Source organism: Naegleria gruberi (genome assembly GCF_000004985.1).
Source record: "Naegleria gruberi genomic scaffold NAEGRscaffold_78, whole genome shotgun sequence".
Classification (NCBI taxonomy): domain Eukaryota; phylum Heterolobosea; class Eutetramitea; order Acrasida; family Naegleriidae; genus Naegleria; species Naegleria gruberi.
Window position 1 is genome coordinate 161,528 of NW_003163249.1, and position 23,904 is coordinate 185,431.

The 23,904-nt window shown below is 35.1% G+C and overlaps 10 protein-coding genes and 1 non-coding gene across 11 annotated transcripts in view; 5 read left to right on the forward strand and 6 right to left on the reverse strand.

Moving 5' to 3' along the window:
* NAEGRDRAFT_53987 (chromodomain-containing protein) overlaps positions 1-2,396 on the reverse strand; it is a gene marked incomplete at both ends in the record, with an annotated part of 3,915 nt that extends 1,519 nt beyond the window's left edge. Inside the window, one exon of the mRNA XM_002669805.1 lies at positions 62-2,396. Within this exon, the coding sequence (XP_002669851.1) occupies positions 62-2,396 (2,335 nt within the window). The remainder of the gene's footprint in view (positions 1-61) is intronic.
* Positions 2,397-2,586: 190 nt separating this feature from the next.
* On the reverse strand, positions 2,587-5,460 carry NAEGRDRAFT_82040 (cell division cycle 20). The gene has a single exon (XM_002669806.1). It carries the CDS (start codon positions 5,264-5,266, stop codon positions 2,687-2,689), a length of 2,580 nt encoding a protein of 859 aa, XP_002669852.1. The 5' UTR covers positions 5,267-5,460; the 3' UTR covers positions 2,587-2,686.
* A 1,627-nt stretch (positions 5,461-7,087) lies between these two features.
* NAEGRDRAFT_75257 (kinesin-14) lies at positions 7,088-9,619 on the reverse strand (the record flags this gene model as incomplete). The annotated part of the gene is made up of 1 exon (XM_002669807.1): positions 7,088-9,619. One exon carries the CDS (start codon positions 9,617-9,619, stop codon positions 7,088-7,090), a length of 2,532 nt encoding a protein of 843 aa, XP_002669853.1.
* A 283-nt stretch (positions 9,620-9,902) lies between these two features.
* NAEGRDRAFT_t769 lies at positions 9,903-9,975 on the reverse strand. The gene has a single exon. It is a non-coding gene; the product is annotated as a tRNA-Asn (tRNA).
* A 316-nt stretch (positions 9,976-10,291) lies between these two features.
* On the forward strand, positions 10,292-11,302 carry NAEGRDRAFT_75258 (uncharacterized protein; the record flags this gene model as incomplete). The annotated part of the gene is made up of 1 exon (XM_002669760.1): positions 10,292-11,302. One exon carries the CDS (start codon positions 10,292-10,294, stop codon positions 11,300-11,302), a length of 1,011 nt encoding a protein of 336 aa, XP_002669806.1.
* Positions 11,303-11,573: 271 nt separating this feature from the next.
* Positions 11,574-12,647, reverse strand: NAEGRDRAFT_75259 (uncharacterized protein; the record flags this gene model as incomplete). The annotated part of the gene is made up of 1 exon (XM_002669808.1): positions 11,574-12,647. One exon carries the CDS (start codon positions 12,645-12,647, stop codon positions 11,574-11,576), a length of 1,074 nt encoding a protein of 357 aa, XP_002669854.1.
* A 937-nt stretch (positions 12,648-13,584) lies between these two features.
* Positions 13,585-15,691, forward strand: NAEGRDRAFT_75260 (uncharacterized protein; the record flags this gene model as incomplete). The annotated part of the gene is made up of 4 exons (XM_002669761.1): positions 13,585-13,766; positions 13,827-14,329; positions 14,385-15,040; positions 15,083-15,691. The coding sequence occupies 4 exons, from the start codon at positions 13,585-13,587 to the stop codon at positions 15,689-15,691; spliced, it is 1,950 nt and encodes a 649-aa protein (XP_002669807.1).
* A 167-nt stretch (positions 15,692-15,858) lies between these two features.
* On the forward strand, positions 15,859-16,473 carry NAEGRDRAFT_75261 (uncharacterized protein; the record flags this gene model as incomplete). Its single annotated transcript, XM_002669762.1, has 1 exon — positions 15,859-16,473. One exon carries the CDS (start codon positions 15,859-15,861, stop codon positions 16,471-16,473), a length of 615 nt encoding a protein of 204 aa, XP_002669808.1.
* A 758-nt stretch (positions 16,474-17,231) lies between these two features.
* NAEGRDRAFT_53991 (uncharacterized protein) lies at positions 17,232-18,464 on the reverse strand (the record flags this gene model as incomplete). The annotated part of the gene is made up of 1 exon (XM_002669809.1): positions 17,232-18,464. One exon carries the CDS (start codon positions 18,462-18,464, stop codon positions 17,232-17,234), a length of 1,233 nt encoding a protein of 410 aa, XP_002669855.1.
* A 1,400-nt stretch (positions 18,465-19,864) lies between these two features.
* Positions 19,865-20,305, forward strand: NAEGRDRAFT_53992 (uncharacterized protein; the record flags this gene model as incomplete). The annotated part of the gene is made up of 1 exon (XM_002669763.1): positions 19,865-20,305. One exon carries the CDS (start codon positions 19,865-19,867, stop codon positions 20,303-20,305), a length of 441 nt encoding a protein of 146 aa, XP_002669809.1.
* A 1,029-nt stretch (positions 20,306-21,334) lies between these two features.
* On the forward strand, positions 21,335-23,879 carry NAEGRDRAFT_53993 (uncharacterized protein; the record flags this gene model as incomplete). Its single annotated transcript, XM_002669764.1, has 2 exons — positions 21,335-22,019; positions 22,069-23,879. 2 exons carry the CDS (start codon positions 21,335-21,337, stop codon positions 23,877-23,879), a joined length of 2,496 nt encoding a protein of 831 aa, XP_002669810.1.
* Between the last annotated feature and the right edge of the window lie 25 nt (positions 23,880-23,904).

Sequence of the window (23,904 nt, forward strand, 5' to 3'; positions counted from 1 at the left end):
GTTTCAGCTGTTGGTCTATTTGAAGGAGAAACTGGTGGAACCTGAGTATTGCCAGTGTTACCATCACTACTAGAAATGTATTCTGTGGAACTAACATTTTGATGTTTTTTCTTATTCTTAGGTTCTTCGAGAGGAACTTCAGATGGATCAATACCTTTTGAGGATAAGAATTTGTTTCTATTCTCTAAATATCGTTGCTCCCTATCTTGTTGTGATTTCGTATGTTGCTGCATGAAGGCTGCAATTCCTCCTCCTCCGCCTCTTGATGTGGGAGTAGTTGTGGAGCTTGGTTTGGTTTCAGTTGTTTTGGTGGATACTGTGGGAGAAACAGTTGTAGCACTAGGTACAATATTTGGTGTTCTTTCCTCCTTGGTTGACTGTTTAGCTAAAAAACGTTGTTTATCCTCTTCGAACTTGTTCTCCTTATCTTCTTTTGCTTTGGTGTGTTGTTGCATGAAGGCTGCAATTCCTCCTCCTCCACCTCTTGATGTGGGAGTAGTTGTGGAACTTGGTTTAGTTTCATTAAGGGGCGAAATATTCTTAAAGGCACGAAAATTGGAGCCCGATTCACTCGGAGAAAGTGGTGCAACATAGGTCGAGATTTTTTGTGTATTGTCACTGTTAAATCTAGTTGAAATTGCATTCATTTCACTTGGAGAGCGAGGAGCTGTATATGAAGATCCACTGTATTTAGTGGCTGAATTGCTTGAAGTTGAACTGGTTGTTTCACTTGGAGAACGTGGTACAACATACGAAGATGATGAAGATTGTGCACTGTTAAATATTTTTGAAGTTGTGTCTATTTGACTTGGAGGGGATACGTTCCTAAAATTGGCAGATGGAGTATTTTCTGATGGAGATCTTGGTGCTGTATATGAAGATGAACTAGAGGGTACATTGATGGTATTAAATCTATTCTGAGTGAAACTGCTCGACGAATTGGTACCACTATTTGAAATTGGTGGATTAAATATTTCATTATTTCTAATTGTGGTATGTGGAGATGATTTTCTGGCTTCACTTGGAGAAATTGGAGCTACAAAGGGAGTATTGGATCTAAAGCTAGTTGGCTTTGATCCCATTTCAGTTGGGGAGCGTGGAGGGATGTATTGCTGATTATTAACAACTGGTCCTTGAGTATCTACAATATTATGGGCTGAGGCAACTGTTTTACCAACCTCACTTGGAGAAATAGGAGCTGTAAATAAAGGGGTGGTGTGTGTTGGTGGATTAGTAATGGTGCCTTGGCTGAATTGTGTTAAATATCGGGGATCCCTTAATCTAGGATCGCTAGGGAATGTATTTAATCTTGGGTCAACTGGTACAAATGTAGAACTTCCTGGTGGCAACTTGAACTGTGGTGAGGTGGTTTGAGTTATTGGATTAGTTACTAAGGAAGAGCCAATAGTGGTTGATGTATTAGAAACTCCATTGTTGACACCAGTAGTAAATGCGTTATTACCAAAGGAAGAATTGATTGTTGAAGAATTAGAAGGAGGCAAACTCATTGATGAATTGGTTGGAGTTGGGTTTGAGGTTGGAGGAATTTGTTGACCATTGATAGAGTTTGGTGGAATTTTAACTGCTTCCACAGCATTTGATCTATTAAGCCTTGGAATACTGATTGTAGATAAGGGTCTTTGTTCTGCAGGTTGATCACTTTGTGTCTTTGCTGCTGTAACAATGTTCCTCTTTGGAATTTTGAAAGGAGGCTGTTTCACACTACCAACCTCTGTTTGTGGCTTTTTCTTAACCTTAGAAAGAGGATTGGAATCTTCCTTTGGAATATTTACAAGATTAGGCTGCTGTGAAGAGCTACCAGTAGTTGTGTCTGTCTTTGTCAACTTGATCTTTTTTGAATCTTGATTTTCTTCTTCCGAAGTAGAGTCCTCATCATCCATTACAAGCTTTTTACGTTTCTTTACCTCTGAATTAGCCTTCTTCTTGGATTCTTTTACTTCCTTCTTTTTAGTTTCCTTCCTTGTTTCCTTTTGTTTTGCATTTTGTTTTTTCCTCTGTGGCTCCTTTTTAGATGATGAAGAAGAAGAAGCTTGTGGTTGATGATGTTGAGGAAATTTGGGACTAACATTGTCTGTACTACTACTTCCGATATCGTCTGTGGATGACCTTTCGGGACTTGACAATGGAGAATCACTAGTTGTACTTTCCTGTTCCGATTTAATTGAGTTGATGCAGGTTGCAATTTCAGACTGCCTTGCTTCAAACTCTTCCACAATAGTCATCACACCATTTAGTGTTACATTTTCATAGGATTCCCACGTACAATCATCGAATGGATAGTTGGCCCATTTGACGAGATAAAGTGGTTTACCTCTCTCGTAACGTTTTGCTAGAATAAATTCCGCATCATAGATGCATTCATCTTCTTCTACCATTTTACACAAAATTCTGTGGTCAATTTTGATGTACGGAAGCCTATTTGTCAAAGCCTAAAATTTTGGTGGTTTGAAGTGTGAAACGGTTATGAGGTGAGTTTGTTTTTTTTAAAATTTTCAAGCCTTTGAAAAACCGCGCCAAAGTCTCTATAAAGCCCATTACTTTGTTCAACACATAAAGCCAGGCTTTGAGAAAAATCGAAGGCTTTTATTATCAATGTCTAAATGATTTGATTGGTTTTTGAAATCAGTTTACAAGATAAAAGTTACCATTTTGAAACAAGTAACATTTATCTCAATGTCATCATGTCATTGCTTAGGGTATGAGTTGTTTGATTTGAAAAGAATCGACCAAATTGCTTTGATCCAAACGAAGAAGATTGACTGCCAGAGTGTAGAATGTCTGAAGCACTCGAAAAGATCTTCCAGAAACGTAATGTCTGATCACCAGCTGCTGAAACTACAGAGCTTCCATCTGGAGATTGAGCCAAATGCAATACTCTGCTTGTGTGACCAGTGAGCTCAGCAACCTTTCTCAAACTTGGATACTTCCATACAATCAATTGATTCTGAGAGAAACCATGAGAGGAAACAAGTTCCTTATCATACTTGGACCACAATAAACTACACACTTGAGATTTAGTATCCACAGAGTTCAAAAGAGCACCATTAGAAGTATTCCAAAAGTGAATCTTTCTATCGGCTGTACCACCTCCAGAGGCCAACAAATTGCTCTGCCATGGACACCAAGCAAGAGCCTTAACTGCTGCAGTATGTTCATTGAATGTGAATAGAGCAGGCGAGAAGCTAGCACTACTAGCATCCCAAATATGAAGAGTATTGTCGTTACCACCTGAGGCCAATTGAGATCCATCTGGAGACCACTTTAAGCCACAAACTTCCTGGTTGTGACCTGAATAGACAGAAACAACTTGACTTGGATATTGAGGAATGGTTTCATGTTGATGAAGGAACATGCCATGGCTATTAGAATGAATAGCACCTGGACCTATTCTTACATCGTGATTTAAAATCTTTCCATCTCTAGATCCAGATGAAAGAATAGATTGACAACGAGGATTCCATGAAAGGGAACCAACTCTTGCCTGATGACCAATCATTCTTCTTACCATGGTCTTTCTCTCGACGTTCCAAATCTCAATAGTGCAATTGTTTGTTCCTACAGCAATGTGATGACCATCAATAGTCCAGGCAACACTGGTAACCGTATTATCTGTTTCTTCTTCCTCATTGTCATTCGTTTCCATGAGCTTGGTAATATTTCCATTGTTTGCATCCCACAAATAGACAGTATCAAAGAGGGATACTGCCAATAAATTTTGTGAGCTCCAATCCAATAAATTTAAATAAAAATCATCAACCAATTTTGGTGCATCGAGTATTCTCTCTGGAATTGCAGAAATAGATCTGTGTCGTGAGTTGGAACTGCTTCCTCCTTGGAGCAGTTGTCTCTTTTCCATTTCTGTCATTTGAGAGAATTGCTTGTTGCAGGAAAATACTGCTTGGAGCTTGTTTTGAATATTGGTATCAGCACTGGTTGGTGTTTGGCTACTTCTCTTTGGAGAGAATGGTACATTCACAGCATTACCTCTTCTGATATTTTCCTGATTGTCAAATATGGAATCACTCACACAATCTGCCGAGTCAGCTCCCCTGGTGCTAAAATCAAAGAAGAGATCCTGATCATCAGGATAGGATGTATGAATGTTGGAATTGGTTGGTTTGAATTTGAAAATCTTCTTTTCAGAAATCTTGGAATCCAACAATCTACTTTCCAAACAAGACTCGAATTGATATGGCATATTCATTTGTGAGCTGGTGGATGAACCTTGCTGACCACTGCTTGGAGATCCTGGTGTATTGGCATTTCCATCATTAGATGTAAACATTAAATGTTTGGCAATTTCCATTTCAGATTGGGTGCATCTTTGAGGTATAAATCTGTCAGCATGTAGAGATGGGGAATTTAGAATGACATCAAAGTTTCTTCTCTTCGAAGCAGGAGACATATTCCATCCAGCACTAATGTCTGTATTCTTCTTAGGTGAGGTCATATTGGTTGGTGTGAAGGTTTTTGGAGTTAGAATAGATTCTGATAAAATTGCAGATGGATCAAACACTTCACCACAACTACTCGAAAAATTATCTTGCAAATCGTTTGAACAAGTGTTAACACTATTAGTTTCCCCAGCTAAACTTGAAAAATCCAATCGTTTCACAACTGATGGCTTACGATCACCAAAAGGTGCCACCACTTTCTTAGTTGTCTTATTGCAAGAGGTTAAACAATTTCTATCATTGACAAGCTGAGCACCAAGTTGAATCTTGAGCCCATTTCCAGGTTGAGGAATGTGTTGTTGAAGAGGAGCTTGCTTGAGTGGTGAGAGGGCAGAGTGAGGATGAATTCGTTTCTTATTATTTGGTGAGAGGGGATTATTTTGGAGGTGTAAATTTACATTATTATTGTGCAGAGATAGCCCATTGCCTCTACCTTTCACTGGAACATTAGTTACTAAATGACTTGGAGCAGTTCTTGGACATGTTGGACTCTCTGGTTTGTTATGTCTTGGTGTTTGTACAAGGTTTTGAGCATTAGGTGGCATTGATTGACCACTAAAAGGAAGAGAAGAGAATTGATTATTATTATTGGATCTAGGTGAGGTAAACAGCAAGGAATCGGTCATGTTACTTGTAGAGGTTGGTAAAGAGATTTTCAACCCACTATTCAGTACCAATGAATGTCTTTTGCTATTATTATTATTATTATTCTGCTTATGTGGGGAAAGATGATCCAACAAGCCTTTCGTTGGAGAGGATGGCAAGGGAGAAGTGAGCAGGAGATTGGACATTCTTAAATTTCTATATTTCGTTGGAATTTAAATAATTATTATTATTAATAGTATTGGTATTAATTATTATTAAAAAGTGGATTGGTTATAGATGATGTTAGTTTGATGAGATAATAAATTAATTGATATTTGTTGTATTCTTCTTCCTCTATGAAAAGTTTTGTAAATTTGAATACACAATGAAGAAATATAAATGTTCCTAAATGATGCAATGCCTACCACGTGATGAGATAGCAAGGAGTGTATTCTTCTTCTTGTGGTGGATGGAGGTAACGGACAAGATAGAGAAGGGTAGTGTTGTTGATGTGGAGGCAATTCTTTTGAAAAATTAAATGTAACGGTCAGTTTTTAAATTTTTAAAAACATCAACAACTACTGATGGCGCACTCATCAACAGAAGAAAAAACTCTAATTGAAGTGTAGCATCATAATCTCAGAAGATGAATATGAGCATCAGTCACTCTCACTCGATGGATTGTGCCTAAACTTGAGCTGTACATCATCATCGACAAGAATAGCTTCTCTCCAATCGTTCGTTTAATAGATAAACAGCAGAGATTGTATTCCGAATATTTTGAAAGCCTACAAGCTTTTAACCAACAATTTATAATCCATCAATCATTATACTTATTTAATAGTAATTATTGCATGTTCCTTCTTCAACACATATTAATTTTCTAATTCTAATTTAAATTAGATTTTGAAATTTATTGTCCACCACTTGATGATAATAGGATGAACTACAACAACAATAGAAACAAATCAAAAAAAGATGTTACAAGATAATACAAATGATCATGAAGCAAAATCATCATCCAACAATAATAATAATAAGGAATTATACACGGGAGAGTTTGAGAGAATGACCGAACACATTTATCGATTTACCTTTCCCTTTGCATTTGCCAAGTTGATGCCAACCTACACAGTGCCAACTTCATGTTTTCTCGTATATGATCCGAATCAGAGTAGATATACATTGATTGATGTTGGTCCGGAGAGTGTGAATACTTTGGTTGTGAATGCTTTGTGTAAATTCTTTGATAGGGACTTTGAAATATCAAAGAAGAAAATTGATAAGGAACAGGCAGTCAAGGCATTGAAGGAAATTGACCATGTTTGCTTAACACATTTTCACAATGATCATTGTGGAGGTCTGAGAAGTTTATATGAATTGTCTAATAATGAACTGAAGGTGTTTATTCATGAAAAGGAGGTGGATTATGTGAAAGATGGGAAAAAGTTTAAGGAACAAGCTTCAGAAAATTCTCTCTTTTCATTTACCAAGTACTTTTTTAAGAATCCTAAATTGGAAGTTCCTTGTAGCCCATTTGAGGGTGTTATGAATGCATACAGGACTAGCGAACAGCCATTGAGTGAAGATAGCAATTCTGAATCAAAGCATTGTTTGTGCTATTGCCATTGTCCTGGTCATACTGAAGGTCATTCGTGTTTTTATCATGAGGAAGATAGAGCTCTCATTTGTGGAGGTAAGCTTTCATTTTGAGAAGTATTCTCTAAATATTTAATCAATAGACATTTTGATGAATATCAAAAGTAAGAATACTGTAAAATTAGAGGGTTCACTTGCTCTCTCCTCTGTTAGCTCTACAAAATCAATTGAAAATGGAAAGAAATTAATTGGATCATTATCAGATAAAGTGGATTTGATATTACCAAGTCATGATTATTCAACAACAGGTCACTCTATAGATGTGGTTCAAAGCTTTTACAAGTCGTGATGATATTGGATAAGAAAAAAGCATTTTTCTAAATCATAGTATATCAAATATTTTGTAAATAACATTAATTTTATGAAATTTACATAATGGTTTGCCTAGTTGCCTTCTTCTTCTTGATTGATTTTACTCTTTCAGCGAAGCTCAATGCATGAACTGTTTCTGCACCAAATCGTTCTTGAGGAGATACAGTAACAATGATCAAAATCTTACTATCACCAGAAAGTGAGTCTTTCAGAACATGAGTTAACCTAGAATTTCTAAATGGAACATGCTTTTGTTTTGATGCCAAGGCTACTATTACATCTTCAAGAGCTGATAAACTCTTATTAACGAATGAAGTTTCAGTCAATTGATCTCCAGCTACCCCACTCATTTCCACATTTTCACTTCCTGCTAAATCTACAAATCTCAACACAGATTTAGTGTTCACTTGTTGAGGTGAAAGAAGTTCATCAAAGAAGTCTTGTTGGTTATTGGTTTTCATTCCCAATAATTCTTCAAAGAGTTGACTTGCATTCTCCTTCTTTTTCGGTATAACTCGCTTTTCAATTTCCACCGAAATAATGCAATGAGATCGACTACTATTTGAATTCATCAGAGTCTTGCTTTCAGTTCTCTTTACAATGCAGTCCTTAATTATTTGCCTCAATTGTTCCTCACTTTCTACCTTTACATAGTTCAAATCGTTTGATGATTTGTACTCTTTCTCTGGATTGATAAGGTCTCTCAATTCATTATTGTAAACTTCTGCAATACTCAATCTTAAATTAGCATTATAGTAACATTGGTTCACTTCCATTATTCGATAAAGCTCTGTAATAGATCTTGGTACAATTCCAGGCTCAACCAATGAACCATTCATTGTAAATGTTTTCCCTGAACCTGTTTCACCAAAAACCATTAAACACGTATTGAATCCATCAAAAGCCGAGCTTACTAATGGTCTTATATCGGAAAAGATACCATCCTGGGTGCTCTCCATTCCATAGACTTGATCCAACTCGAAGGATCTATTTCTTCCCATCCTAGATATTGCCACCACTGAATCTGTGGTCTTTTCTTGAGAAATACAACTTTTCACACGGTATGAATTGTGAGCCATGTTTTTTTCTGATTCCAGAACCCACATTGGTCTAATTCTACAACACACTCTGAGATTTCCTCGTTCTTCTATTAATTGATTTTGTAATAACTTTCTTACTTGTTGCTCATGCACATATAGAGTATTCAGTTGAGCAAATCTATCCTCTTGGAATTGAATCTTTTTCTGGAAAAAGTTTGTCACTGTTGGAATGTCAAGTTTTTCAGCTGTTTTCCGTATGATTATTGTTGACAACTTTTGAAGCATGTCACTTGGGATTAAATTCATAACATGAGTTTTCATCAACTCCAAATCACTTTTAGTGGATCGACAAACTTCAAGAGCATTCTTTGAGAATGACAGTAAATCGAGATTTGAATTTACAACCTGACAAGCATCAGTTTGCACAAACACCTGACTAAATTCTTTTGCTTCTGGTTTTTCTATCACAATTGACTCTATTATTGATACATCATTTGTCGATTCTGCTACCTCTTTGCGAAGTTGTTTCTTCTCGTTTTCCAACTCTTTAATTCTCAATTGATAATCCTCCAATTTTTGATTGTGTTGTTTGGTGAGATTTTTCACAAAATTTTGATAATAATTCTTCAATTCGGATTGTTTAGACATGGACTTTTCCATGCTGTTTTGAAAATCTTCCAATTTCTGATTTGCTGTTAAAAGGGCAGCTGTTAAAACTGAAATTCTTTCCTGCAATTCATTCACAGAAACTGAAGGACTTGAAGAGAGGGAGCCATGTTCTGAGAGATTTGGTGAATCGAGTTCATCATTTTCTGTCGATTGATTACTATTATAACTTTGTTCATTATTGGATGATGAGTTTTTAATGCTCTGTGTCAACAAACTTGCTCCATTATTGGTGTTGTTGTTAGTAGTATAGTTACTAAGGGAAGACGAGTTCATATTAGTGCTTGTAGATAGTCTCCTTCCTGTTATTGTTGTTGGTGACAATACTTCTCCACTTGTTAGAGTGGTTGGAGAATTTGAATCAGAGTTTATGCCACTATTACCATTGTTATTATAATTTTGAAGTAGTTGGTTTAGACCTGATAACTTGTCCGTCAAGCTATTCCTATGTATTTTGTATCTGAATTTAGAACCGTCCTTAGATTCAATATCAATATGGTCGTTTTGTATATTTCCTCTCCTATCAAAAGTAATTCGTTGTTCTCCTCCTCCTGAAAAGCTATTAGAACGATGTGGTGATAATCCTCTTTCTTGTTCCGATTTAATTTTCCCTAATTGTGATAAACCTGGTGAGGATGATGTTCTAGCAAAACCCGATTGTTGTTGTTGTTGATTAGTGTTAATCTTCAATGAATTGTGTCGATGAGAGTAATTTTCACTTTTTAAACTTCCTCCACTCGTATTGCTACTTGATGTATTAAGGCTTGAATTTGTGCTAGAAACTGTCCTCAAACTTGATAATTCTTCATCGTCATCTACATCAGTAAATGTATTTCTATTTGAATTATTATTATTATTGTTATTGGTATTACCAGAAATCATGACATTATTTGTTGCTTGATGAGGTTTATTCGGAAGACTCTGCCGATTCAATTCAAGCAAGCTCCTTCTCATCCTTTATAAACAAAGATTGTGTGATTGGCTTTGTTTTGATAATAAATCCAAATTCAAAGCACAGAAATCTTTCTTGGATGCAAACAGTAAATGCCGATAGTACTGCGTTTGTGTAACTGTTTTTTATATCTTTTTACAGGCGCCAAAATCTTTACTTAGTTGCATGAGGAAGAAAACATCAGCAAGGTAAGGTCAAAAAAATAAAAGAACCCTCCCCCTGGTGGGCTCGAACCACCGACCTGCAGATTAACAGTCTGACGCTCTACCGACTGAGCTAAGGGGGAATACATGAAATAGAAAAATAATCTTTATACAAATCATAAATCTAACATAGGTCACTGCCATGCTTAACGTGTTTCTTTATTACTTGAAAGGAGAAATTATTATTGCTTTTACTTACATATTACAATTTCTGTTTCCATTTGTTGTAAAATCAATCCACTTATTTTACATTTGCATCACGTTTGTTTTTGTGTGCAAACACGTTTGTTGCAACAAAAAATATAAATAAACTAAGCAAAAAATAGTAGAAAATGTATTTAAATCTAGTTGGTAAAGGTATTTACTCTCCACAACAAAAAAAACAAAATAACAATACAAATGACCAGACAATTGACTCATGGAAGACATCCAGTCCATGGAACTGAAGTCCCATACAGCAAATATGCCTCAATCTTTTTCAGCATGATCACTCAATACATCCCTCTTGCAACTAAGATTGCATTGAGCCATTTTAATGTTAACATTCTTCTTCAAATCTTGATCTTACCACCAGTCTATCTTATTTTTGGTGGAAGATGGACTCTATGCTATCACAATTTTCTTCATCAAGAAACATCATTGAATCCAATTGTTGACCTCTTGCTCGGAGTTGGTTTAGGTCACTTTTTAACATTCATGCCAGCAAAGCATGGCCATATTAAACATCATCATTTCAACTATGGCGAAGGTAGTAGAAAGTACTCTATGGACACCACACAAGATTACTTGGCACCAGCTGATATTCTCTACAGACATAAGCAAATCCAATATAGAGATCCTGATTATTGGTTTAAATCATCTCCAAATCGTTGGGTATTATTCATGAGATGTTCTGTGTTTGATTTTCATTATATCAGCTTTTATTTGAAGAAGAAGAGAGACATGAAGTGGAAGTATGCTCCAATGTACTTTGCTCGATTGGTATTGCTCTTGGCTCCATTCTTGCTAATGAATCCTATTGATTATTTAATTCATTTGGTAATGTGTAGACTTGTCATGACTGTAATCTTTATGGTTTTCACAACATTAGCTCATGAAGAAGGATGGTTCGATTCAATGGTCGATAAGTATTATCCTTTCCAAAAATATGTGGATATTAATCTTGTTCTTGAAATTTTGATTGGATATCACGTTCATCATGTCAATGAGCATGACAATCATCATATCTTCCCAAAGAGAGATATCAGCATGTTGGAACAAGTTAGTATCCCAAGAAGAATGGTCAACTTTTTTGCAAATTGTTTCTCCAAGTTTGTCAATTATTCATTCTCCAAATTAATGAACAGAAAGTCATCCTCCACAAAGTATTCAACCATTTCCCAACCAGTCATTATTCTCGAAGAAGTGTAAAGTCACTAAACATAGCCACAATTTTTTTGTAAATTTTCACTCAACATTAAGTTATTAAAAATACCTATTTCTACTATTAACAAGTTAAATCGTCTTGTAAAACTGCAGAAATTCAATAATGTTGAAATAAATCCAATATGTTCTTAATGAGGGTGATTTTGTTTCTCCAACTGAAACCTCTCAACCTCTACAATTATTATTGGAAATGAATTGGTGATCCACAAGCTGTGAAGGAGATTCTTCAATTTGTTCTGATTAACAAATTGTAAAATTAAAAGTTATAGTATTGTCTGTGACGACTAATGATTTGAATTTGATAAAGTTTTGGTAAATTTGTGGCATTCAAACATTTGACATTATCAAAAGATAGATTATTATCCCTCAAGTCCAATACTTCCATAGAGGAGAGTTTGGTCAAATATTGAACTGCTTCTGGTTGGAATACATTATTTTCCAATGTTAAAGTTTTCAAGTTGGTCAACTCTCCAATTATTTTGACTCCTTCATTGTCGATGCTATTTTGACCAAGATTAAGTGAAGTCAACTTGATTAGGTTTGTAATATTTTTGATAGACTCTACTGAGCAGCTAGCGGCCTTCAAGCTAGTCAGATTTTTAAGTTTACAAATATTTACAAAACCATCATCCTCAATTCTATTCTTACTAACATTCAATATTGTAAGAGTTTCAATTTGGGAAAGATGTTCCACACCCTTTTCACTTATATTACAATCCTCTAATCGTAAAATTGTTAAATTCTTCAATTTGGTCAAGTAGAGACACGACTCATTTCCAATCTTATTATCAGAAAGATTCAAATTTTTGATCAATTCACACTTTTGAATGTACTGACAAGACTCACTAGTTACAGAACTTGCATTCAAATTCAAATAGGTCAATCGTGACAAATTTCCTATCGAATTTCCTATTTCGGCACCCATACCAATCAATGACAAACTTTCTAAACTCCCAAAACGTGCTACAACATTGGATACCTCCAAACCAATCAAATTCAATCTCTTCAAACTATCAAATTGACATTCATCCAAATATTTAACAAATTCTTCAAAAGAATATGGGCAATCCGATACAAATTCATTCACACATTTCAATCTCTCACTTTTACAACATTTAGCAAAACTTTCTTCATCATAAAATCTCGGAATTTTCACGTTCAATTTACAATTCACTGAACATTTGTAAAATTGCTTGCAAACCAAAGAGCAAACAGAAATTATAAATTCAAAATTTAAATATTTGGAAAATATTTCATCACCAATAATTTCGGAAGGTAATTTTAAAATGTTGGCGGCGGCGTGATGATCGTTGCTTCTTAATGATGACATTTTTTTTTATTGTAAATTTTAATATCATAGTTGGGAGAATTTCACAAAAAACGAATAAACAATAGATCTTTGCATAATAAAACGAGAGTGTGTGTTTCATCAGAAATTTGAAAATTCATAACATTTTGAGTGAATTGGAAGAACTTCTAATGAACAATTTCAAGTTATGCAACTCCTTAAATGAGAAAACTGTCATTCCTCGCTAAGGATATTACTCATCTCATCGACTGATTTTGATTGTTGTAGAGAACAGTATTGCCTACAGCAATTCGATGTGGAAAGTATATGATACTCTGCCAGAGCGATTTAGCATGGGACTGCAGAGTAGCTGTATTTGAGCGAAGGTTGCACCTCGGCAAGAAAAATGGATCAAATTGAAGAAAACAGGACTTTATGGCATTCCAACAAGTAGATTAGTTATTAATTCTTAATACAGGATTTTATGTAGTTGAATTTCACCAATTTTCACTCCGTATACAATTTCTTGAAACCCAAGAATTTCTCAACATATAATATCCATTTCACTCTGATTCATAAGCGCCTAATTTTCATTCAATACTTGCTCAATTCTTCCTTCATTCAATAACCCCTAAAACTTCGACACAGGTCAACTGTTTTCGCAATTATTAAACTCACAAATTATTTACAATTTTTAGAAAGCATAAAAAATAGCGCGCACGCATAAGCTAATGGCGGGTTCCATTTTTTTACCCAAGTCGACTTGAGAGCAAGGAAGCAAAAACAGATGATCCTTCTCTCTGCTCACAAATAAAGGTGAATAATACCGAAGACATGTCTACCAGCTACATAGTATTTAAAGTTGTTGATGTTCTTCTTCTCTTTCGTAGAATTAAAAAAAAATAGCAAGACGATTCGCTGTCGATTATTAAGATTAATATCAATATAAATTATTATAGTATTCCGAGAGAAAGATAAAATGGTAAAATTTAGAAAGCAGAAGAAGGAAAATCCAGCCGAGTTCAAAGATGATAGAGAACCAAATATTAGATTCCCAATCTTGTTGATGATTAAGATTGTGGGATGGGAAATGATTTGGATTATAATAGGAATGGTTGGATATGCTTGCTTTGGAGCAATGCCTCATATCTTTAACATTTTGTAAGTCATTATTTTTCTGAATAGAAAATTGACATTTCCAAATTTGTAAATTGATAACAGGATGGGTGAATTAATTAATATTGTCGTTGGTGCAGATGTCACTGGTATAGAAAACAAAATTAACAATTTGGCCATGTGGATGGCGATAATAGCAGCCATTGCAGCAATTTTAACGTGGATTGGAGGATCAATGATGGCTTATTCATTCGAAAGAATTGGTATCCGTTTAAAGAATGCCTATATTGAGAGTTTGATGAAGCAAGAAATTGGCTACTTTGACATGAAGAGAACTGGTGAATTAATGTCGTGGATGACTGAGTCTATGGAACAAATCCAAGACAGTTTCAGTAACAAATTGGGAAGAGCTACTCAATTCTTTGTTCAAGTAATTTTGGGAATTATTCTAGCACTTGTCTTTTCATGGAAGATGGCTCTAGTAATGATTTCATTTGCCCCAGTTATCATTTTGATCATGTTCAGCTCTGGTTTGGCATCTCAGCTCATTACCAAGAGAACTCTTAAAATTTCAAACCAAGCTTCTGCCATTGCCAATGAAGTCATAGGTTAGTAGAGACTCTTTTTAATTAATTTAACAAATTTTTTTAATCAAAACTCCAGGAGCTGTTCGTACGGTTAGATCAATGGATTCAGAAAATAAGGAAATCAATAGATACAAGGAAAAATTGTGGAGTGGTAATTTGTTGTACGTGCTTAGAGCTATTATTTTGGGTGCACCAATTGGAGCTCAAGAAATCAGTATTTGGGGTGTCCTTGCATTGGGTATGTGGTGGGGAGGTCAGTTATTGGTCAAGTCAGAAATTGCCTTTGCCAACATGTTCAGAGTTTTTACCTTATTGTTAATGTCAGTCTTGGGTAGTTCTCAAATTATGGCTGTAATTCCAGATTTGACACGTGCCATCCAATCATCAAAGAACTTGCTCAAAGTTATTCGTAGAATTCCAGCCACGAGATTTGATGGTGGAATTACTCCTGATAGAATTATTGGTGAAATTGAATTTAAGGATGTTTCCTTCTCCTACCCAACCAGACCAAATATTCAAGTATTGAAGAACTTTTCACTCACTATCAAACCTGGTCAAGCCATCGCTTTGGTTGGTAGTTCAGGCTCTGGTAAATCAACAATTATTAGTTTATTGGAAAGATTCTATGAACCACTCAGTGGTAAAGTTATTTTGGATGGAAATGAGCTTTCAGAAATTGATCCTCATTGGCTCAGAACTCATGTTGGTCTAGTTGGTCAAGAACCTGTTTTGGTATGTTTTTTTAATAGTATTTTTATTAATTTTTCTCTCTAGTTCTCTGGAACAATTAAGGAAAATATATGTTATTCCATTAGAAAAACATCCAATGATCCATTCCCAAGTGAGGAAGAAATTATCAATGCTGCCAAGGCTGCTAATGCTCATGACTTTATTTCTGCACTTCCTGATGGATATAATACAGTTTTGGGTGAACGTGGTGTTTCTCTTTCAGGTGGTCAAAAACAACGTATTGCTATTGCTAGATCAGTGATTCAAAATCCTGAAATTCTATTACTCGATGAAGCTACCTCTGCTCTCGATACCAATTCTGAAGCAGTCGTTCAAGATGCTCTGAACAAACTCATGAAGGGAAGAACTACTATTGTCATTGCTCACAGATTATCAACCATTGTAAATTCTGATTTAATTTGTGTATTCCATAAGGGTGAATTGAAGGAACAAGGTACACACGATCAATTGATGAATTCTGGTGGTCTTTATGCTGAATTGGCAAGAAAGCAAATGATGAAGAAGCAAGACAGTAGTGAAGAATTGACCAAGGTTGCAGAAGATGAAATTGCACTTGAAACCCCTTACAAATCACAAGCTACTTTTGAAACAGTCGAGTCCAAGGAATCACTCACTTCCAATTCTGATGAATAAATAATATTAAACATTGTAAATTCACTTTGTAAATTCTTTCAATTTCCAAGTTGACCCATTTTCCCTTTTTCCCGTGAATTCACCCGTATTAATTTAAAAATACAATTCTAATTTTAAAACACCACTAACAAAAAAAAACAACAACAACATTTCACTGTAATAATAACATGTCCAGCGCCAGAGCAGGTAAAGTGAGAAGATCAACTCCATTCATTCCAAGTAAACACATCACTCTGCCAGAAGTTAACCGACGACAAAAAGTGCTTCCTCCCAACGAATATACAAGTCTATGTACAAAATTGTATGATAATCAGTTGAATAGAAAGAAGGAGAAGAATGGAAGATCAAAGATGAGAAGTCAATTTAACAAGTATTCAACAGAGCAACAGCAACAGCAACAGGATGAAGTAATTTCGTATGGTGGTAATGATTGGGAATTTTCTGAAGCTTCATTCTATTCATTGGCATATCCTAGGATTCAGGAAGAAAGTGATTATACTATTTATAGAGCTCCACTGGTGGGAAGTAGTGTCAATTCAATGCAGAGACAGTTTTTCAATGCCCAATCGAGCAAGTTGAGAAGATTGAGAACTGATGCCAATAGAAAGAAGAGAAGATTAGAAAGAAGAGGAAGAAAGTTGTTTACCAGAAAGCTCAGAACTTTGAGATCTGCCCCTCCATTGTTTACTGCACCAAAACCAAATGCTTCAATTTTGGGAAATAATAGAATGGCCAGTGTTACCTCTATGGGATTATATTATTCATCTGGAAGAGTGCACTGAGCTTGCATTTTCTATTTTAAATTGTTAATGTGTGCAATTGAAATCATAATTAACAATTTTGGTGTGGTTGAGGATAGTTGAGGAGATTATTTGTAATCTTTGAGAAGAATATCAGTTGTGATGTTTTGATTCTGATTGGTATTCGAAAGTGAATGATTTTCATTCATCTTTGCAATTCAACTTCCAATGCCTTTTAATATTTTACAGTACGAATATAAAGTTATTGAAATTTTTAGTGTTACGTATGCAACGAAACTGTTATGCTGAAAATTTCACAAGTCGATCGCCCAACAAGCAAACTTGATTGCGTAATTGACTCCACATCAAAGAAAGAATAGTTTATTGGTCAGTTTTAAGTACATTAATTGTAAAGATTTAGATCAATATGAAAATGTAAAATTTATTGCCAATTGTAATTGTGATGATAAATATAGAGCTTGACTTTGGAAGTACTGATCAATTAAGCGAAATAGGTGTTTCAATTTATTGAATCATGTCTTTAATTTCTAATTCAATAACTGTAGATGAGGACATTTTCTCTCATTTTGACGAGAAGAATGCAGAAATTCCAATTTTGGATGATTTGTAAAAATTTCTTAGCCATGTTGGTATTATTACCATTATTTTCTAAATTAGTTGGTTGGCTAATTTTGACAAGACACTTCCAGATGTAAACAAAAATAAATACAGTTTAGTCAGATTTTACAAATTTATTATTTAAATGGGTAGAGAGTGTTAGTAGAATTATTGCAAAGTTATTAAACTTGGTTTTGTACAGGTGTTTCTTCATCTTTTGGAGGTGATGGCGTACTTTCGTCTGTTGTTGAAGGACTGGCCAATTCTGCAACTGTACTCCTGGCATCATCCCTTGGACTGCCTTCAGATTCTTCAATTCTGTCCTTTCTATCAACGAGGGCAGCTGGTAGTATCTTTCTTGTGGCCATAATGATTTCTTCCTTTGTTTCTTTCAAATCCAATTCATCCAAAGGTCCATAAATAAATGTCAAGGCAACAGCAAAGAAAAAGATGCTAATTCTCTGCAATGTAATACCAGCAATATAAATTTCATATTGAACCAATGTTAAGATGGCCATAATGACAATACTACCAGTAATTCCTCCAAACACCAATTGTAATGCATTCAACAAATTCAATTGTCTGCATGCCTTTCTTCTTTGGAGTGGAACATTTTCTTGTTCACCTCCTAATTTTCCAGTGAGTGAAACACCAACCACAATGTTAATAATTCCAAAGAAGAAGATCAAAAACCAATAGCCAAGAGCTAATACTGCATCAGCATAGTAACGATTGTAACCAATACTGGAAGCTGTTGCAGCCTTTACACCTGGCATCAAAGAAGTCAAAGATGTGATCATGATAGTAGCAATGTGAAGAGGGGCAATAATTAAAAGTCCAATAGCACTAATGATAGCTGTCCATTTAACAAACTTGCCAAATCGTTGATTCCTAATGGCAATCTTCTTTGGGACGGTTTTCCCTAAACTTTCCTGTTGATTTTCAACAACTCTCATCCACCACTGTGACTTATCAAAGTAAACCTTATACAGAATCCTTGTAATTGTCAAGAAGCAAAAGACACATAGAATGACAGTCAGATTACCACATGAATATTGAATAGCAGCAAAAGGATCCATGCATTCCTTTTGATTACCTATCAGAACACAAACTGAATACATGATACCTGAAGTTATTGATAAAATTTGTAAACATGACATGAGCACCACTAGTCCATAAAGACATCTCTTGATGAAAACCATTGTTCTCCATCTAATAATTAATAAAATAGCAACTACAAAACCTAGAACCAAAAAAGGAGGTAGAGTTATCGAGTAGACAACCAATGCACCTGTAAACCTGTTGATAATTTTGCTGTCATTACTGTATGTCAATGCTTGATGAATTGTATACGTTGGGTCATCAATGATAGAGTAGAATGGATTGTCTTGACTATTCATTGCATAACTCTCCATGATGTGTTGTTAGTATTATTATTATTGAATCTTGTTATGTAATTTTTTTAAACTTCCTCATTCAGAGAGACAAGACGGCTTACCAATGGTCCAACATTTCAGATGACAGTTGAATGCCGGCCATCTTAGTTGACATGTAGGGGGCTTGATTACCAGTTGAAAAGGAAACACAAAGGATTAGACTCGTAAAATAATTCAATGAGAAGGCAACCTTAAAAGCAAGGCATGAACTAATCAATGCAACATGAAAAAGTCATGAAATACCATCTATCATATTTGTGAAGAAAAATTATCTTTGTTACATAATTCATCTTCTAGTTGCTTCTTAGTAATACATGTATACTATTGTATTATAGTTTAAATAAATTTAATATTCGGGTGAAAAAAACAATGCAATTTTCCATCATCGGTCGATGATAACATGGAGATTAGGAAGTAGTGCAGCGCAGAGATAGTCTATCTCTTCTATTGGCTATCATCTCGAATTTCCCAAAGTAGAGAGTGGTACAGCTTTAAAACTTCATGAAGAAATTAGCAAGTTGATGACAAGATGCAAACTCTACGATTTTTTTTAAGATTTTGGCGGCAAATATTTTTATGATGAACTCCGAAGTTTTGTAGAAATATTGTAAATTGATTTTTTGGATAATTGGAAAGAAGATTTTACAAAGATATTGGGTACATGAATTTTTCTAGAATTTAATATTAAGGCTTTGAAAATATCCATTTTTGGTCTTGTCCAAATTTGAAGAACAAAGAAATTTTCTCCTTAAAAAAAAATGATCAAGAATTACCTTTGCAAATTTCACTTCTTTCTGTTGGTGTTGCTTCTCCTCCTCCTAGTGCTTCTATTAAGCTTTACCAGCAATGTTTCCTCACATATTGAAAGTAAGCCACTTCCAACCATCCAAATTATTTCGACTCATTGTACAACTCCATCCGATTGTTTGCATGGTAATCAGCAAGAGGATGAACAATTTATTGATCAGATGAATAATTTGCAAGGCATACTCGATCGATTGTTAAACTCTGCTTTTGCATTGGTGGAGAAATCAATAATGTTTCTTGAGAATGCCTTTTCCGTATTGATGAATGGAATCACACGAGTTTGCAACTGGATTTCTGCTGTTGTTTCTTGGATCTTGCAAGTTTTTGGAAATTTGATTAGAATAGTTACTACTCCGTTTGTTTGGTTTGCAACTGGTTTTGAGTTTGACATGGTCTCTCATGAGAACATTTAACTATAGCCTTGTGCATCTTATGTAATGGAGGTGCTTCTTGTTGGTGCCTTTTTGTTAGTTTACCACTTGGTCACTTTATTGTATGAATTGTCGTCCATATTGCGAATGTTCTATTGGAATATTAAGAATTTCGTATTCACGCCCTTATTTATCCAGTCCATGCTTGGATTGTGCGTTGCTCTTGGTGCCATTCTTTCAAGGATAATATTTAATGAAATACTAGCTTACCAGGTGGAGATTGTGCCAGTCAAGAAAGAGTCCAAGGCAGAATCTGATGAAACATCATCATCCTGTTCTTCAGTTGAAGAATCATCTGTTTCACCAAACAAACAAGATGAAGCACAGAAAAAGATCAATAATTTGGTTGCAATTGCAAGAGCTGTTGTTTCTAAAGAGGAAGTTATTCTCTACGAGGATCTACTCCACTATGCATCAAACTGTTGGCCGCAACCAGAGCTTACCTTTGATGAGGCAGTAAAATTTCTGTCAGATTTTCAAACAAAATCCTCTCCTGAAAACAGCACCAACACGTCCAAAGAAGAAATTGTTTCTAATTTGATTGAAGACTCTCAAACTCCTGCTTCTATTATTAAATACTAGCTCTGTACTCTAAAATATCAATAAGAGTAAAAATCAATTAGTTGATGGTTATCTCATTTATGCTTAAATTTTCCACCATTATGTTTGCGCTTTAATTTTGATGATTTAAAATCTGAACTTTTCTCCTTGCCAAACCAATAAAATAGAATACAGGGAGAAACAACTAAACAAATTGCTCTCCATAAATCAAATCCCAAATAAGCCAATATTTCTCCAATTAAACTACATACAAAGACAGCACCTTTCCAACTGTTAAAACTGAATAGGCATAATCCATTAATGAACTTAACCAATTTGAACTTGAATAGATAGTCCTTTACAATTGTAACTCTAGAAGCTACAAATTTAGATACAGTTATCATCAATGGAGGACTTTTCATAACATCTATACAATTCTCTTCTGGAAGCATTCCACAATCAGCATGTTCAAAACTTTTATCACACTTTTCTCTCTTAAGCAACTCACAAACATTTCTACAAAGAAAAAATAAAGAAATTAATATTTGTTGATGTTCTGGGTTACATGGTGCACACAAAAGCTTTGGCACAATTGACATGCACAAATCTGAAGGCTTGGAATTACTAGTATGGTTCAGTTTCTTCCCGATATCATGGTCCTCAGTTGGAGAGCAGCATGAATTGTCTTGGAAATCTGGACAAGCTTTACATTCAGGACACGGAGCTGGATATTGCTGTTGGCGAACACAAATCGGTTGTTTAACAGTTGTAGCTGTTGTGTCATCAGCTTGGTAATAGCCAATAACTGCCAACACAATGTAAACTGTGGTGAAGATTAAAAATTTGTTCATTTTTTTGCTAATAATAATTGAAATTCCAATAATTAAATGGTGAAACATTACAATGAATAAACTCCCAAAACGAAATTCTAATTGACATACATGCATATCTCTACTTAGCAATATCAGGAGATTGAAAACCATCACATACCATCATATTGTGCACATTCCAACTAAGAACTATGCAATAAGAATCACTACGATTTCTTGTTATCTCAAGCAACATTAAAAAATGACAAAAGTCACCCCAGAACCAATACTAGAAGAGAAAAAGACAGGACTAGAACAATTACTTCAAGAAGAAGAGACCTCAAGTCAAGTAGAAGTAAAGGAAACGAGAGAACGTAATGTCTTTCTCAAATTTATCCTCAGTATTAGATTATTCCTAATTGCAATGATTACATTGGTTGTCTTATTGACAGCTATTTCAATTTGGGTTACTGCCTATACAATGAATGAGCAAGCAGCATTAGAACAAGTTGATGTAATTATTGCTAACATGAATCAAAAGATTTCTTCCTTTGTAAATAGTCAATTACTTCCTGCTAAATATGTTGCAGATTCCATGGTCAATGATTACTATAATGGCTATATTGATATGGTAGATACCATTCGACCATACATATTTGAACGAATTAAAACATTTGGTGTTACTGTCGCTAATCTGTGTTTTGGTGAGGGAGGTAACAATGCACTATTTGCCTACTCTGTTACTGCTGATGGAAATGTTGTCTTTGTAACAAAGAGACAGAATGAAAGATTCATCATGTATAAGGCAAATATCACTAATGGTGAATACTACCTTGACAAGGTGACAACCAATATTACCTATACTGTTTCTACTACCGATTACTATTCAGAATCTGTTGCACTAATGAAGAAATATCCAACTGGAGCTTTTGGAGCACCATACAAAGGTAAGTTGCAACATGCAATGTATTTCTTTAACATGTTTGATAATTACAGTAATTAATGGTCCTCAATCAACCTATTGGAGTACTCCTGTCTATAACAGGACAGAGCTTCCTGAGAAGAAGAATAGAATTGGTTTTGCCAAGATTAATATTTCTCTGGCTGCAATTGCTCAATTTTTGGCCAATGTTAAAGTTCTAGAACGTGGCTTTGTAATCATCTCAGAATATGACAATGATTATGTCATTGGCAGCTCCTTGAAAATCTCAGGAATTGAAGATAAAAGAATCAAGGCAACTAATATTACCACAAGAAGTGCTGGCTCAGTAATGGCCAAACTGCTAAAATATCAAAAAGATAACCAAATCAATAATACTGAAAGTATTGCCACCATTTTAACAAGTGATGATGGTGAACAATTCTTGGTTTCCTCTTCTCCTTACTCTTTTTACAATTTGCAATGGAGAATGACCCTTGTGTTTGATGATACTGAAATCAAGAAGGGAATTATTCAAAGTAGTTATGTCATTCTTGGTGTTTCACTAGGTGTTGCTGCATTGGGTATTATTGTGAGTGTCATTATTGGTTGGTCTGTCACAAGTCCATTCATCAAACTGCAACAAGATTTCAAAAAGATTGAAATTCTAGATCTTATTTCTATCAAACCTAGATCATCCATATTCAGTGAGGCTAACTCTATCTATTCCAGTTTAACTGAAACAGTTCGTTGGTTAAGTGAAATTAGAGCTTTCATTCCAGATTCTATTCTAAACCAATTAGAAATAACAAAACTCATGAAAGAAGGTGAGAAGAAGGAATCTTATGAACCAGGTCTATCATTCAAAGCAAGTAACCATAGTATGCAAAAGACAAATGGTGAATCAAAGAGTAATTTGTCTCAATCATCAGATGGTCATTCCAAGATTTCAAAACATGATGCTCATGCAGCAAATAACATGTTCAAAATAGGTCTTTCCACAAAGGACTGCTCTATCATTTACATGACAGTTCCAAATCTTGATGAAGAAAGCTATGAATATGAATCAGGTTTGCTTTCCAGCTTGATTTCCAAAGCTCTTACTTCCATCAGTACTATTTGTAAGACCTGCAAAGCTGATTTCCAAATCAAGAGTTATAATGAATTTATCATTGTCTTTACCGATAAGAATCCATCTGTAACTGCCTTGGAAACCTCCCTCAAAATTGTAACCCTATTGAATTCATTGAATGAAACAATAGCCAAAGATGGACATCCAAGAATTAAGATGTGTGCCTCTATTACTAGTGGCAGTACCATCATGGGTAACGTTGGCAGTAAGCAAATGCGGTACTTTGCAATGGTTGGCCCAGTTGTGAATAGAGCTAAAGAATTGAATGATTTCTGTAACTTGCTAGATGTTTCAGTGGTGTGTGATCATGTTACAAAACAAAAAGCCAAAGATTCCTTCATATTTAGACCTGTTGAGAGAACCATTGGAGAGCATCATCACATTCAAACTGTCTATCAACTCGTTAAACGTTCCCAAGTACAAGATGATGAATGGCTCTATGAATTAGAACAGAAGAAAGCCAATGCCAAATTTGATGAATTCCAAGCTGATTTTAACAAGATTTTCGAGAATGAAACACTCACAGACTCTGATATGGAATTGGTTCTTGCACATCTTGTTGAATCGAGTCAAAGTTCTCCAAATGATATGGTCATCAAGAGGCTTGAACAATTACTTTCGGAGAGCAAGCTGAAGAGAGAACACCAATTTAAAAATTATTACACAACTGTTGGGAAGCAATTTGTGAGTTACATGAGGCCGGGTGAGCCTATCCAATCCATGACCTACCAGAGAGAAGAAGAAGAAGATCTTTAATCATCATCACAATGATGAAAAGTTG

Coding starts and splice junctions, on each gene's coding strand:
- NAEGRDRAFT_82040 (XM_002669806.1), bottom strand. CDS start 5,266: ATGTCCAATCTCCTGCTCACTTCTCCCTTGCCATCCTCTCCAACGAAA.